Source organism: Lagopus muta, chromosome 2 (genome assembly GCF_023343835.1).
Source record: "Lagopus muta isolate bLagMut1 chromosome 2, bLagMut1 primary, whole genome shotgun sequence".
In the NCBI taxonomy this organism is placed as follows: Eukaryota; Metazoa; Chordata; class Aves; order Galliformes; family Phasianidae; genus Lagopus; species Lagopus muta.
The window spans coordinates 82768733-82783172 of record NC_064434.1 but is presented as its reverse complement, the minus strand read 5'-3'; the positions used below and the strand labels follow the sequence as shown (position 1 = coordinate 82783172).

Genomic DNA, 14440 nt, shown 5'->3' with positions numbered 1-14440 from the left:
CATGGTAAGCAAGGAGAACTCAGGTTGAAAAATACTGATGTAATTCCACTCATGCTAATGTGCAAACCATGAGACCATAATGCATGTCTAACTGCTATTGCTAAGAACTCAAGAAAGAAGAAATGCTGCTTCAGCGCATATAGCGTTCTGTGGTCAACAGAGTAAGACATTTAGTTTTCTGTTTATCCAGTAGTCTGTCTGGCAGCGTTAGAGCAAAAACAAAAAATGTTGAAAACAATGTTACATAATTTGACATGGTCAGTAAGAATGCCTTTAATCTAAAATGAGTCTGATTCCCAGTACTCTATCTTCCTTGGAGGTAAAGTCTGAATGGAAAGATAAGCCCTTCAAACGCATTGGGATTAACAGGGTTGGATGCTGATGAACTAACATGGAAAAAAGTTTCCAGAGGAAAAGGACGTTAAAAGAACTTCTCCAAGGGCTTCCCTCCAGTTCTGAGATCTGTTGCTGTGAGCAAAAGTGCCATGGCTGATCTCAGTCGTCGTGACAGTTGAACAATAAGGGGTGCCTGCCTTTCAGTTATGTAGGTCCCAGAGCTGAAGGAAGTTGGTTTCAGTTGAGCTTTCGGGAAATAGTTATGAAATACTTCATTGCTGAAATAACTGAGCAAATCCTGAGATTTGTTGTAGAAGCTCTGTGGCAGATAGGGAGGGAAAAGATGACGCCATCAGGTGGAATGCATTTCCATAGTACAGCCATTAGGCTACAAAGGTGAGCACAATTTATGCTTGAATTGCAGGTGGCCACAGTCATCCAGCAAAAGCAGTCAGAAGATGCATGCCTGTCTGGCAAACTGGGAGTAGTCAGAGATATTCTAATATGCAGAATTATTCTAGTCAGAAATATTCTAATATGCAAACAATGAATAACACAGTGACTAAAGAAAATGTTGATTTTGTTCTTTTCATTGTTACTGTTTTTTTCCCCTTTCCTAGAGAAGCATTTCATCTGATTACACTGTTTTGATCTACATTGCTGTCCTCTTTTGGTAAAAGCCTGGACCTACTCTAATCATGCTTTATAAAAATCCCTTATAGAAGATGTCAGAAATGAAAGTATGTTTCAAAACATGGTTATGCAAGAGAATAAGTGAGGGGAAGAATCACTCATCCGTGACTCTACAAATTTTAGAATTCCAAATTGCAGGATTTGATTTTTGTAGGATTTGATCTCTGTTAGTACTCAAGCCTTCTCAGAGCTTATTAATAGACAGAATTCATATTTTTATCTATTTAGACAAATTTCTAAGCAGGCATCAGAGGCAGCTGCTTTGTACTTTGTAGTAACTCAGAGACAGCTTTAGCTATTAGTGCTGTTCTATGGGAAGATGGGTCATTAGTCAGGGACTCTTCATCTATGGACTATGACCAGGATATTCATTTGGTTTCTTATCTGAAATATGACTTTCTTTCTCTGGAAACAATACTTCTGATATCATTGGTCAGTCATTGATACTGCTCAGATATACAACTTGCTCTTGGAAGTAGGAGCATGAACTGTGAGTGCTGAAGACATACAGGCTAAAATTGGTGAACTAAAAACCATGTTGGCTTTATATTCTAAACACTATTTTTGACATTAAGTTAGACTATTTTTTCCTCCATATACCTCATCTTCTTTTTTTCAGCTTGTGTAATGTAACCAAAACAAATGTTTATTACTCTGACTAAACAGAAAGCAGAAATCTGTTCATCTCAAAGGATTAGTGCAACTGAAATTACAAGGTTTTTAACTTCCTTTTAGAAAAACATCAGAGTATAGCTCGATTCTCTAACTCATCTCATCTGTGTCTGGTGGTGCTGGATAAAACAAACATGTTGAATTCATAAACAGTTCATCCAGTACTGAGAAATTATAGAAACCAGAAACACCATGTTTATAGTCGCTTTCTAGATCATAATCACTGATATTTTTCCACCAAGAAAACTCTAGGTAGAAAATTCAAATATGAACTGCACTTAAGAAGAACACTGAAGTTGCTACTAATGTTGTCAATTAAAAACCAGCTAATGATCCAGGACTACAAGATTCAGAACACTTCCAGACAGTATCATTTTCAAGGGAACACAGTGGTTGTATGAGAATGAAACTTGAAAACAGAGACATGGGTAGAGGAGGGGTGTAATAGAGAAGGACAGATCTGCAGGATGCTATTCCAAAAATAAGACGAAGTGCTGCAAAATAGAAAATATTCTATTCAAATTGCATTAGAGCATTCTGCTGCCTATGTGATAGCCAATCTTTTTTTTGTTTTGTACAGGTTGGGAAAGATTCCTTTGGCAATGATTATGTTGCAAATTTGAAGAAGAACGGTGTTTCTACAGGTAAGCTTTTACTTTAAAGAAGCCTTTTGAATTATTTCTAAGCTTTAAAAATTAATAGCAAATGTGTGTGTTTTTTTGTTTGTTTTTTTTTTTTGTTGTTGTTGTTTTTTTCCAATTTAATTGCCTTATTGGGTATGTCTTACCATTCAGAACGCCAAATAATTGTTTTGACACAAATGGGAGGAATGAATGATTATGGGTGGACTTCTGATGTCAGCTGTACCACTAAAAATAAAATGTAATGTTATTACCTCTAAGTCTCAGATGATTGCATCAGTAAAAGTCACTTGAAGATAACTTACTGTTATGCATATGTTTAGGCTGGCATTGATAGCGATAACGCCTGATGAGAAACTGAAAAATCCAGTTTGATTATCCTTTCTCTATTTCATGTTGGGAGAGAAGGAAAAAAAATAGAAATGCATTTGTCAACTCAGTGCATTTCATTTCTTTAAAATGGGCCGCTGTTTATTAATACATCTGTACACAAAAATCAACAGTGAAAGACTTTCAGGAAAAGGGAGAGTTAAGCATTCACAATATACTATTATCTTTGCACCTTTGGAACTTTAATTGTCTCTCTTGTGTAAATGTATTACTGTGTGCTGCTTAACTACATGATCACAGTTTGTTTAAAGCCCCTTGTCTCTTTCAGTGTGGACAGAGTGGACAGATAAAGTCACTAAGTGGCAATTCAGTATTCTGTTTATTCTGTTTAATACGCAGCATCAAGTTTCATTTATTGCATTATTCAAGTCTCACTTTAAAGGGAGAATTATTAGTATTTTGTGGGCTCCTTTATTATGCTTATCAGTATAGTATCTAAATATTTCACAAATATATACAGAAGTTTATTCTTTGCTTATCTTCCAACTTACACAAGCAGCCAGGCAAAGATACCATAAAACCAATGTCTGTTACTTATAAATCAATCCAAAGCAAGCCTACCTTATGAATAAAGTCTTTGATCATGTAAAAATACCCTATTATAATGCATAGCACTTAATCAAAATGTATATTCCACAGCCAACCTTACATCTCTTCTTTTCTGATTTAAATGATTGAGTCTTGGATCCCAGCTTGCATTCCAAGATTTGGAGGCAAGGATGATTCAGCGTACACAGACGTTTTCACACAGGACTATCGTATGTCAGTCCCATGACTTGCTTTTCATCCCAGTTTAATCCACATCTAGCCCATCCCTGTAATTATATACGTAAGGATAATGGCTACTGGACCCTTGCTGTAACTCTGCTTCTGTCCACTTCATATCTTAGATCCTTGTCATATGACTTTTTTTTTTAACGCTCTTCTACTTCTTAATATACCACCTTACCCTTTTTCTTTTCAGTTCCAGTCTGTTTCCTAACTTCCCCACTCTTTCTGTCTGCACAACCAACCAGCTACCAGTACTGCTCAGACCATTTAGATCTTTACTGATGTGTTGCTCTCTCCCTCCAATGCTAGCTCTTCTGCATTTGAACTGACCAGTTAACTGCTTCCTCATGCAGCATACTTTCTGCACAAGGAGCACAGAAGACACAAGGTCTTTGCTTTTTAATTCTAATGTGCAAACCTAGCTCATGGTAAAAGAAACTATAATTGCGAGAAAAGTTCTGCTCTGACCCATGTAACTGAGCTAGATAAGGGAACCCTCAAGGCAAGTAATTCCAGTACTTTAGCAGATCTGCATAAGCATGATGTTATGGGGTTTTTTTCAGCCTTGTTCAAATTTGAACAGGTATTTAAATTTTCCAGAAAGAGCACCGCTTGAGAAAGAATCCAGCCCTTGAGCAGCCTCAGGTCCATGTTCTAAAATGTTAAAACAACGGAGCTTCTTAAACAAAAGGTCACCAGAATTTACCTCAAATACAATAGTGTATTTTTCATGCATACACTTTTTAGGGAAAGAAAATGAACTTCTTTGACAGGTGTTTTACTATAGTGTTCACAGAATCACAGAATGAGCAGGATTGGAAGAGACCTCAAGGATCATGAATCTCCAACCTCCTGCCACCAAGGAGGCAAGGCCACCAACCTCATTATTTAATAGTAGACTGGGCTGCCCAGAGCCCCATCCAACCTGGCCTTGAACACCTCCAGGAATGGGGCATCCACAACCAGATGTTAGGTGTTGGGTTTTACCTAACATAATCCATTATCATGGAAACTTTTGGCTCACTGGTTAATATTTGACAAATTATCTGACGTCTGAAAACCTGCTCTTACAGTAGTAAATATTGAACAATCTTTATAACAGACAGTGCTGCCAGCTTAACTTCTAGATATCTGAATAATAATGCCAAGAGGAAACATATAGCCTCACGCTGCCTTCATATTACGTGTTAAATGTTTCTCTTGAAAATGCAAATGTATGGGGAATTAAATGCTGTGTTATTTTAATATCTTTGGTTTCTCCAGCCTTGACTATTGTTCTACTGGATAAAATAAATACTTCCATGTAGGAGTAGAGAGTGCCTGAGAAAGCTGTATAAATAACATGCTTTCTTTAAAGCCGGGATGTAGCCAAATTAAAGAATGTTGGACTCACATTTCTGTTTTGTGGGTGTAAATTAACACTTTTTGTTTTTGTTAGCTTCTCTGGCATTGTTGCACATGAAAGAGTAATTAGCATTTTTAAATTGCTGGAGGTTATGAGTTCGTTTTAGATTTAATTCAATTAAACTGAATCACATGCTATTGGTTGAAAGTGATGTATTGAACTAATGCATGCTGTAACTTTTCCCTTTCTTAGCATTTGTAGGTCAGACTGCAGATGCTGTTACTGGAACTGCTTCAATAATTGTCAACAGTGAAGGTACATTATTTCTACTCAGAGTTGTCTTCTTCATTATGTCTCTACTGCCTCAAAAAATACCATCTTTGACTTGTCACTTTTAACTGTGGAATTAGTTTTTTACATCTTTCATCTTTTTCATGGTCTTATTCATACATTATTGCAAATTTGTAGAATGAGATGCCTAACAGCATCAGAATCAGACTCCTATACTTGCAATGCGATGGCCATAATTCAACCAGCCAGCTGATCTATCCAGTTTCACATTGTTCACAGGAGAAAGTGCATCAGAATGAGGTTAAAGCTTTCCTTTTCCTCTATGACTTGCTTAGCACTTCTGCCGTGAGAGAAGTTTGCCTCCTGAGTACACTGAATGAATCATTATGCTCTGAATCAGAAAATATAATTGTCCTTAGTATTAGTAGAAATATTTACGCTATTCTTGTAATATTACTGCAATTCTTGATCCCAGGCTGCATCTGCAGTGTTGAATACACGATTAAATAGCAAATCTGTTTTTCCCTGTGTTAGTTTTCCTTTGCTCTCATTTTGCAGGGGAAGAAGGAGAGAAGGGTTATGTTTTCATATTCCTCTTCAAGTCTGCTAAACTATCTTCTGAAAACTTTATTTTTTCTTCAAGCAAACTGTGACTGAGAACTCTTAGGAAAAGCACTTGAGTCTAGATAAAACTTTAGAGCACAGGATAAATAATGTTTATGCAAACATAACAGATGAAGTGTGACTGAATTAATTCACTTTTGGTGCACTAATAGCCTTCACTTGAACAGGTACTGCAGCTTAGCTGACACATCAACTTAACAAGTTCCTATGTAGCTTGATGGTACACTGGGCTACAGCTCAAGAGGGTGAAGGAAACGTGGCTATTCGCTCCAGGAGCAAACCTGGGAAGGAATGGGGACTAAAGGCAAGTCTACACAGGAACATTCAGGAAAATTAAGCAAACTTGTTGGAGATGTGAGTTTAATTTTGCCTAAGAAAGATTAATCAAATGCATGACAGCTCTAATTCAAGAATAAGGTAGCTCTAATACACTGAATAAACTGGATACCTGCCTTCTCTTGATTTGGATTAGCAGGTAAATTGTCACAGATCTTAAGCATTCTTTCTTTTGCTGCATGCAGTCACTACTGCAAGCACTGTAAATGGGTGAGACAGTGAGAATCCAGTAGGGCATATTCCCAGGCCTCACAGCTTTGTGCATAACTGGCTCTAGGTCTGTTATCCAGAATGACTGCATAAGAAGCAATCTAAGTATTTCTTAAATATGCATGGCCAGCTAAGGTAACCATGGCTGAGATCGGAAAAAGTAGAAATTAATTTCTGAAGGATAAGAAACAAAAGCACCTTGTGGATTTAAAACCTGTACAAGCATTAGGAAAGGGAAACTGATTGTTCAGTGTCACATGGTTAACCTTAAGTGTTAGTGTGAATGATCTCTGATAGTGTTGTGGTTCTCACAGTGAACAGAATAATGCATAATGTGATGTAGTTTGTTTCTTTCAGAAACTACAAAAAATCCTAAATTAAGTTACCACTGGCCTCAGATTTAATTTAAAATCTAGTTACAAACCTGGTCAAAACTGTGCTGTAAAGCAAACAGATGCACAGAATTGGTAATAGTTCTGGTTGTTGCTTCTGTCTAAAACCATCTGGCGCCTGAATTGAGTAAATTGTAATAAAATAGCAGCACTTATGTGCTTGCTGTTGCAAGAGACACTTCTTCTTTTCTTGTAGAAACCTGGCTGATTTGACCTAAACAGGTTTTACCGCACTTTTTAAAGGGCTTGTCTACACATGCATGCTTTACCACAGCAGTTGAGCTGGCGTAGCTGAGACATCACAGCAGTCAGTGCAGACCCATGTGAAACAGTTTCTGCAAGCTCAAATTATATGTAAAAGGGAAGCATTTGGTGGTGTGTAGGGGGGACAGGGGGCCTTGGTTTGTGTTAAGATAATGAGAAGCAAATAGAAAACATAGATACTGCTTTAAATCATGATGTTTTAATTGCTGTATTTTTGTGTGCCTCACCTGCATCTTACCAGTTCTTTACAAAGTAGTGACACAGAAAATACCAACTGCAATCAACAGTGTAATATCACAGGAGGAAGTGGGAGAGATTCTCAAATAGAGGGAGCATACTATGATGGAGGAAAAGAAAACCAATGAAACCAGAATCAGAGGAGGTTCTGAAGTAGAGATTCCCTTGTATTACTTGTGTCTGTCTGTCCAGCACTGCTGCTGAATTTCTGGGAAGATTTTTGCTGAGTTACACAGATGTAACTCAACCATTATTTTAATTGGCAAAATAATTAAAAAATGGAAAATTATCAAGTGCATTTTATATTCTCAAAAATGCATTATATTTGGAGACAATACAGTGTCATTTCAGTGAAAGAAAGGTTAAATCCTGCTTTAATTCAAAATGGCGGGGAGATGTTTAACAAGTTTATGGTAGTGTTGGATAATGTACAACCCAGAGATGCTGTAAAAGATTCACTCTGGGCTGGTCTCAAAAATCTGTACAGCACTTTTTTTCTGGAACCTGGTGTTCCTGTCAAGTTCCTTCTTTTATATGACTTCCTTTTCAGATAGGTTTAGATCAAACACAATCTTCAACTCTGGGACTCTGTGTACTTCTAATCTGTACTTCTACTCTCAAGGAGAAAAATTGGTACCTCAAGCCAGTTTTCTTAACGTGTTTTCTTTGAGGTGCGTTGTACCACTGAACTGCAGCTTCTTCTTTCAGCTTGCTTTCTTTCCACTAGCTATCACTTAACCACACCTTCTGCTAATGGTGTTTTACTGAGTCGTAAGAACTCCATGAAATTATGAGATGTACTGGACCTTTATGTATACATGTAGAGAAGGAAAAAAACTCTTTATGAATAATTTCTTTTACTTAATTATGTCTAAAGCTTATTGCAGCTTTGTCCATATCTGGTACTGACTTGGTGCTGCCATTAAGCTGCTCTGACTGGACTAGTAGCTTGAACCAACCTGACAACTTTCATATTCATGGCAAATATTCACTTGAGGGGACAACAGAGATTGTCAGGTCATGATTTAAGTGCTCTTGATTATTGCAAGCTGAAACTAAATTCACCTATAGAGAATACTGTGAGATAACCCTCACTTGAGATAGGCTTTACGCTGACTTGATGAGGATATTAATCATTCATCAACAGTGAATATGCAATATTTGTAAGTAAATGGACTTTCAATACTGAAGCACTGGTTGTATAAAAACATTCAAAATATACGTTTCAATTGGGCTCAATAAACACAGCAAACTTAGAATACATATGCCAACTTGACTGAATTGTACTTTCCAAAGAGAAAATTTTATTTTGAACCTTCAGGATTGTAAATAAATGTCACTGAATTTTTATCGAATTTCTATGTATTGACATTCATCATAAAGTTGAATGTTCTACATAGAAAACTGTTCAGTGCTTCTACCAAGTTACTCCACAGAAATTATTGTACTATGACACACCCAAAACATGCCCTTGTAGTCATGAATTGTGTGATTTAGCAGCAAATATTTTCCTTGTAACATTATTTTCTGGTCACAAACATGTTCTTTTTTCCCAATTAACTAATATTCAGAAGTTCTGTACCTATTGTTTAAACTGTATTCTTTGAGATCTTGAATGAGTTCTAAGCACTACTGATGACTTTTAGCCTCTTCATCCTGTATTAACAGTAAAGTGAGGATTATTGCACTGTGGTGTTTACTGCTTTCCACTGAGAGTTCTCATCTGGTGGCATGTATAAAAGGATACTTGGAAGAAAAATATAGTTGGAGTTATCTAGCCTTCTAAGAAGGAACAGCAGCAGGGTTAGAAGGCCAGCCAAGAACAGTATTTACATATACATACATGTGCTGTTTAAAGTATTGATTGGACTCAATCCCCATCTGGTGTAAGCTTCCGTAAGTTTATCAGCTTTATTTAGCTATTCTAGTTTTCAAGAGCTGTGAATGTGGCCTTTATTTTAGCTGACATCTGCAAAACTTACAATTCTATAGATGCTCCCTACAAAAAAACTATGCAGTTTTAGTTTATGCACTAATATTTTAGAATTAACTTTAACACAGTGAATATCTTTTTGTCATTCTTAGTATGGGCAACATTTTCACCTCACTGGAGTTGTTTCTAAGTTATGTGAATGTTTTAAAGCTTCATCTACAGTTGAACACAGACATTTTTCAGATAGTTTATGTTCACCTCAAAAGGCTATCTAAGAAACGGAAGACTGAAAAACATCTGAAAATACTTACCTTCTTGTTGAAGGAACCTAGAAAACTAATCCTTAGAAATTAGTTTTCTTAGAATTCTCTAGAATGTAGAATGTTTTGGAAAACTTGAAATTTGTTAATGTTGGACAAGATGAATCCGTCCCCTGTTTACCATCTGTCTTTAACTCTGTTGTCCCTGGTGCTGATTTCCCATCTGATTTCCCTGGCAAGAAATAGTTGCTTCCAACAAGATGGGTGCTGGTAATACAGAATTCTGGTATTAGTTGTTAATACACGGGTCGAGATTCTGCTTTCATGCACACTGGTATAAATTTCTGGTGACTGTTGTCATTCACAGTCAGTGTGGTATGCATAGCTAAGAACAGAATGTGGCTTTTTATTTACAGCTTGAGTTTAAGCCAGTCAAGTCTGTTACAGCGCAGTAGGTACTTTATTTCTCTGGCAGGTATGGTTTGCTTGCTTTAAAGCAGACTTTGAGTCTCTGGCCTTTTGTTGTTACAAAGAAAAGCTTCTGAATGTAATCCAATGCAGCATGGTCTATCTTGAATTTGCACATATAAGTTTAAGCAAACAGCCTTCCTTATCGCCTTGGGCCATTAGCTCTAAAGACTAATAATAATATACATGTCAGTACAGCTAAATAGTTTAGCAAGATAATGCAGCAAGACATGTAGATAGAGCCTCAGATTCTATGTAGCATGGAGTCAAGGCAGAAATGAAATATATTTTGTTCTACCAATTCGTTGTGGTTTATTCTATTTACTGCTTTATTACATAAACTTTCAGCATATATGCTTGGCAAAATAGTTGCTTTTTGCCTTTGAAAGTCTCCTTTGCAGGTTTCAGATATCTTTGATAGCATTTGCTTGTTGCAGAAGATTTTTTTCTTTCTGTTTTTTAATCGGAGATGCCCATCATTGTCTGTTGAAAAGCAGGGCGTTGGCTTTAAATGCTGAGGTTTTGCTTTTCAAATGCAGCTGTTCTGTACCAAACCATTGACAGCAGAATTGCTTTGGAAAGCTTGGGCCCCTCCCTCTGAGATCATTATATTATTCTTTCCATTGTCCTGCTTTCTTTTCAGAGCACATTTAGGGAGACGAGCTTTGCACGTTTCTTATTCAAAGGACTTTGAAGTCTTATTCAAGAAAAATAATGTACTTAAAAACATAAATATTTATTTACAGAGTAATTCAGTTCATCACAGAATTGGTATCCTTTAATGATTGGCAGTCCTTAAAGGAACCTTCGGCGGGGGCGGGCTGAGCCTGTAAATCAAGGAACAACTGACTTATTGAATTTAATACCTGAGTGATTAATAATAAATTTTAATTTGAAGGCACCCATGCCTGAAGGTCTCTAGGTGTTGTAACAGAGATTAAAAAAGAAACAAAGAAACTGCAATAAAAGAGGGCAACTTGCACGTCTGGAGAAAAACAAAAACCCATTTGGAACCTACGTAAATGAACCTCTTCACCTAACTGTAAAACAAACTACAAGACTGAAAAGGAGCTTAGAGTGCTTTGAGATACTGCTGTGTGTAAAGCTTTGCTTACAGCATTCAACCCGCCAGCTTCAAGTTCAGAAAAGTCTGTTATCCACTTTTCTTACTTACTTCTGGTAAGGGTTTCTTCAGCCACAAGCATTATCTCTGTTTTTTTGTAACATGCTGATTCTGGTTTTCATATTGTTTAGGGGCTCTAACAAGTAGACAGAGAAAGTCTGCATTTCTGAAATTAAGGACACACATAATTTTCATTGCTTTGTGAAATATCCTGTTACCTGCTCATGGGAAGATTGATCATGATGCTTTTGTCTTCAAATACTATTGCAGTACTTTAGGAAAAGACACATATCAGTCTTGGTGTATGTTCCATATCTTCACTGTGACTAGTATAGTGCTTCTTTACGGTTCATTAGAAACACTGAAATAAGAGTGGGGAAAGTTCATTCATGACTTTCCTGAAGAAATATATATTGCATTTGTTGCATTGTATTGTATTTGTTAATCCTTCAATTGTTTTGATTATCTTCTGATATAATTGGATATTTGAAAATGCCACAAGTATTAAATTGTTTCTGGGGCTTTTTGAAAGAAAACTGAAATCATCATCTAAAAGGTATTGTAGAAAAGCAAAGGACTGTTTTACATACTTTATTGCAAAAAGTTAACGCAAAAAATATTATATCTTCTCTTTAGGACAGAATGTTATTGTCATAGTTCCAGGAGCCAATCTGCTTTTAAATTCTGAAGACCTGAAGAGAGCTTCTGATATCATCTGTAAAGCCAAAGTGGTTGTCTGCCAGCTAGAAATAACCCCTGCTGTTTCTCTTGAAGCGCTGAAAATGGCACGTGCTAGTGGAGGTAATTTAGCATAAGCCTTTCTGTGTCCTTCGCTCACGTTGCATGAAAACTGTTCTTTATTGTGCTTTCAAAGTGAAGATCATGTGGTCTTTTCTGTCATACCAGTATTATTTAGAACTGAAACAATGACCAACAAATTCATGCTACGCTAGTGAAAACCGAATTCAGTTTTAAAATTTTGCTACATTTAACTTGAATGGCAAATCATGATGTCTCTACCCTTCTAATCCCATATATGGCTGGTACTGCTTTTTCTCTGATTTTCATGCTGTGACTAAAGACGCTGTAATGTCATTAGGTCAGGAACTGTGGGCCTGACTCTGGTCTTGTGCCAGTGCAGAACAAGCATAAAGAATGCAAGTCAGTTGAGTTCTGCACACAACAAAGTGAATGAAATAACCTCAAAAACAGACTTATGCCCTTGTTCTTGTAGCAAAGCAGTAAGTATGACTGTGGTTTTTCTGCATGGAAGTTAATATCCCTAATTTTAAAATTTTAAAAAAAGAGCTTTTTCTTTTTAACAAAGATTCTTAGAGTGTGAGTTGGCATGCTGCCGTTGGGTAGACAGTCATGGTCTATGGTCTGTGGAATTATTAGTAATTGTTACTGTGCTGTTCTTTTAAACGTAGGCCCTTGTTCCTTCAGTGTAGAATATACCTGGATAAAAGCTGGCATTTTGCTTGAACAAGATGGGGTTTCACTACCAACATGATGCTTTTGTTCTTTAAATGTCTGTAATTCCTTCAGTTACTCAAGCACAATTACCACAGTATTTGTACAACGCTAAGTAAATAATTATGCAAGTGAAGCATCTATATGGCATTAACTTATGTTGTTCTCATTTATCAAGACTGTGGATAGACTATGAGGGATCAGCTCAAATGGTCAGCTGTGCAGCTGGTCGCAGAAGGAACTGGGATCAGAACTAACTGGATCCCTGCAGCTGGGTCCAGACTTGCTCCAGTAGATCATAGCACCTTGGGCTTCTTTGCTCCTCAGTCCCCCTGCAGCACTGAGCACTGCTGTGCAGCTGTTGTCATTTCTGTTGTTCATGCACTAGTGAAGGCATCATAGAGTCAGAACCATAGAATCACCAAGGTTGGAAAAGACCTCCAAGACCAACCAGTCCAACCATCCACCTATCACCAATATTTTCCATTAAGCTATGTCCCTTAGTACAACATCTAAACATTTCCTGAACACCACCACAAGTGACTCCACCACCTCCCTGGGCACTCCAGCACCTGACCACTCTTTTGGAGAAGTTCTTCTTCAGATGTAGGAGAACTTCATGCATCCTTTTCACATATTTTGTGCTGATTCAAGTGGCTACGTTACATGCAAGCCCGAGAGAGATTTTCTTTGGTAGTAATATTGGTAATCGTCCTAAACTGTACGAACTATACTCTGTGCACACAGAAGAATTTTTTTGGCTTCTATTTGAAATGCAAATTAAAAAAAAAATTTAAACTTCACTTAACTGAGTAACTAGCACCTGGAATGCTTACAGTCTGCATAAGGAGGGGGCAACAGAACTTGCTATGTTTTAGTTTTAAATTTTTATGAAAATTGATAACATTGTTAATCTAGTGGCTAATGGAATATAATTGATTCATGAACCAATATCAATGACTTATTTTGTCTTCTTCTAAGTCTGCACATAGTTCTAGTAAAGTTGCTTTATTTTTTTGTCACTTCCTTATGGCAGGATACCAGCCCATGTCAGAAAATCCAAACCTGATACACACAACAGGCATGCAGGCATTTAGCAACTGCAGAGAACACAACATATTGAGGAGAGATTGTGGTAACTGTGGGCCAGCACTAGTTCTGTGCTGTCAGTCTGCTGTCATTGTGCAGGTCTTGTGTCAGCAGAGTTTGGGTTGCTTCTGCTATAAAGCAACTGGCTACACATGTTCACGTGTCGTGATGCAGTCAAATTTAAATAAACAGCTGAGTTTGTAGCATTGTAAAAATCCATCCTTAGCCAATTCTAAATTGTTAATGCAATCTTCTTTTTTTTTTTTTTAGCCTCCTATACGCTCATGTATAATGCAGTAATGTGTGTTAGGATGTGCAGTATTTTTGTTGAACAGATGCATATCCAGATGTCTCAAACCACAGCTTCAAGGTTGTTTTTTTTGGCCTGTTTTTCTTCATTCTTACTGAAACGAAATAACCATTAAGATGGAAAAAGAATATGGATGCTCAGGCAAAACCCCTTTGCTTCTGTTGAGTGCACATGACACAGATTTGTTAGAGAGGGAGACATCTCGTGTTCTGACATCCTGTAATTGTAGCACTGATTGTTGAAGACAATCTCAGGGTGAAGGAAAGGCAAGAAGGAAGGAAGGGAGGGGTTGTGAATAACCTAAGTGGGTATAAATTGCAGTGGAAATCTGATTGGAAAATTTTAGGTTGTAATGGCCACATGCTGCTTCCAAGAGGAGAACCACTTCATTTATGGGCAAAATATTATCGTGCACCAAAGCCTGTAAAGCGGTTTTCAGGCTCCTGTAATGCCAAGCTCTATAAATGACAGATAACTCTATATAAAGACAGATAACTCCAGCCTGTTAACACTGTAGGGAAGAATGGCATTAACCAGGTCTGGAAGCAGCTTCAGCTATTAAGGTTGTATGTCACTTTCAAG

The 14440-nt window shown here is 37.2% G+C and overlaps 1 protein-coding gene across 2 annotated transcripts in view; it reads left to right on the top strand.

The window, feature by feature from the left end:
• The window catches only part of RBKS (ribokinase), a 66104-nt gene that overhangs the window by 21020 nt on the left and 30644 nt on the right, over positions 1-14440 (top strand). For both annotated transcript variants that reach the window (XM_048936026.1, XM_048936027.1), the window contains exons 3-5: positions 2282-2345; positions 5101-5163; positions 11623-11787. In XM_048936026.1, coding sequence (XP_048791983.1) covers positions 2282-2345; positions 5101-5163; positions 11623-11787 — 292 coding nt within the window. The remainder of the gene's footprint in view (positions 1-2281; positions 2346-5100; positions 5164-11622; positions 11788-14440) is intronic.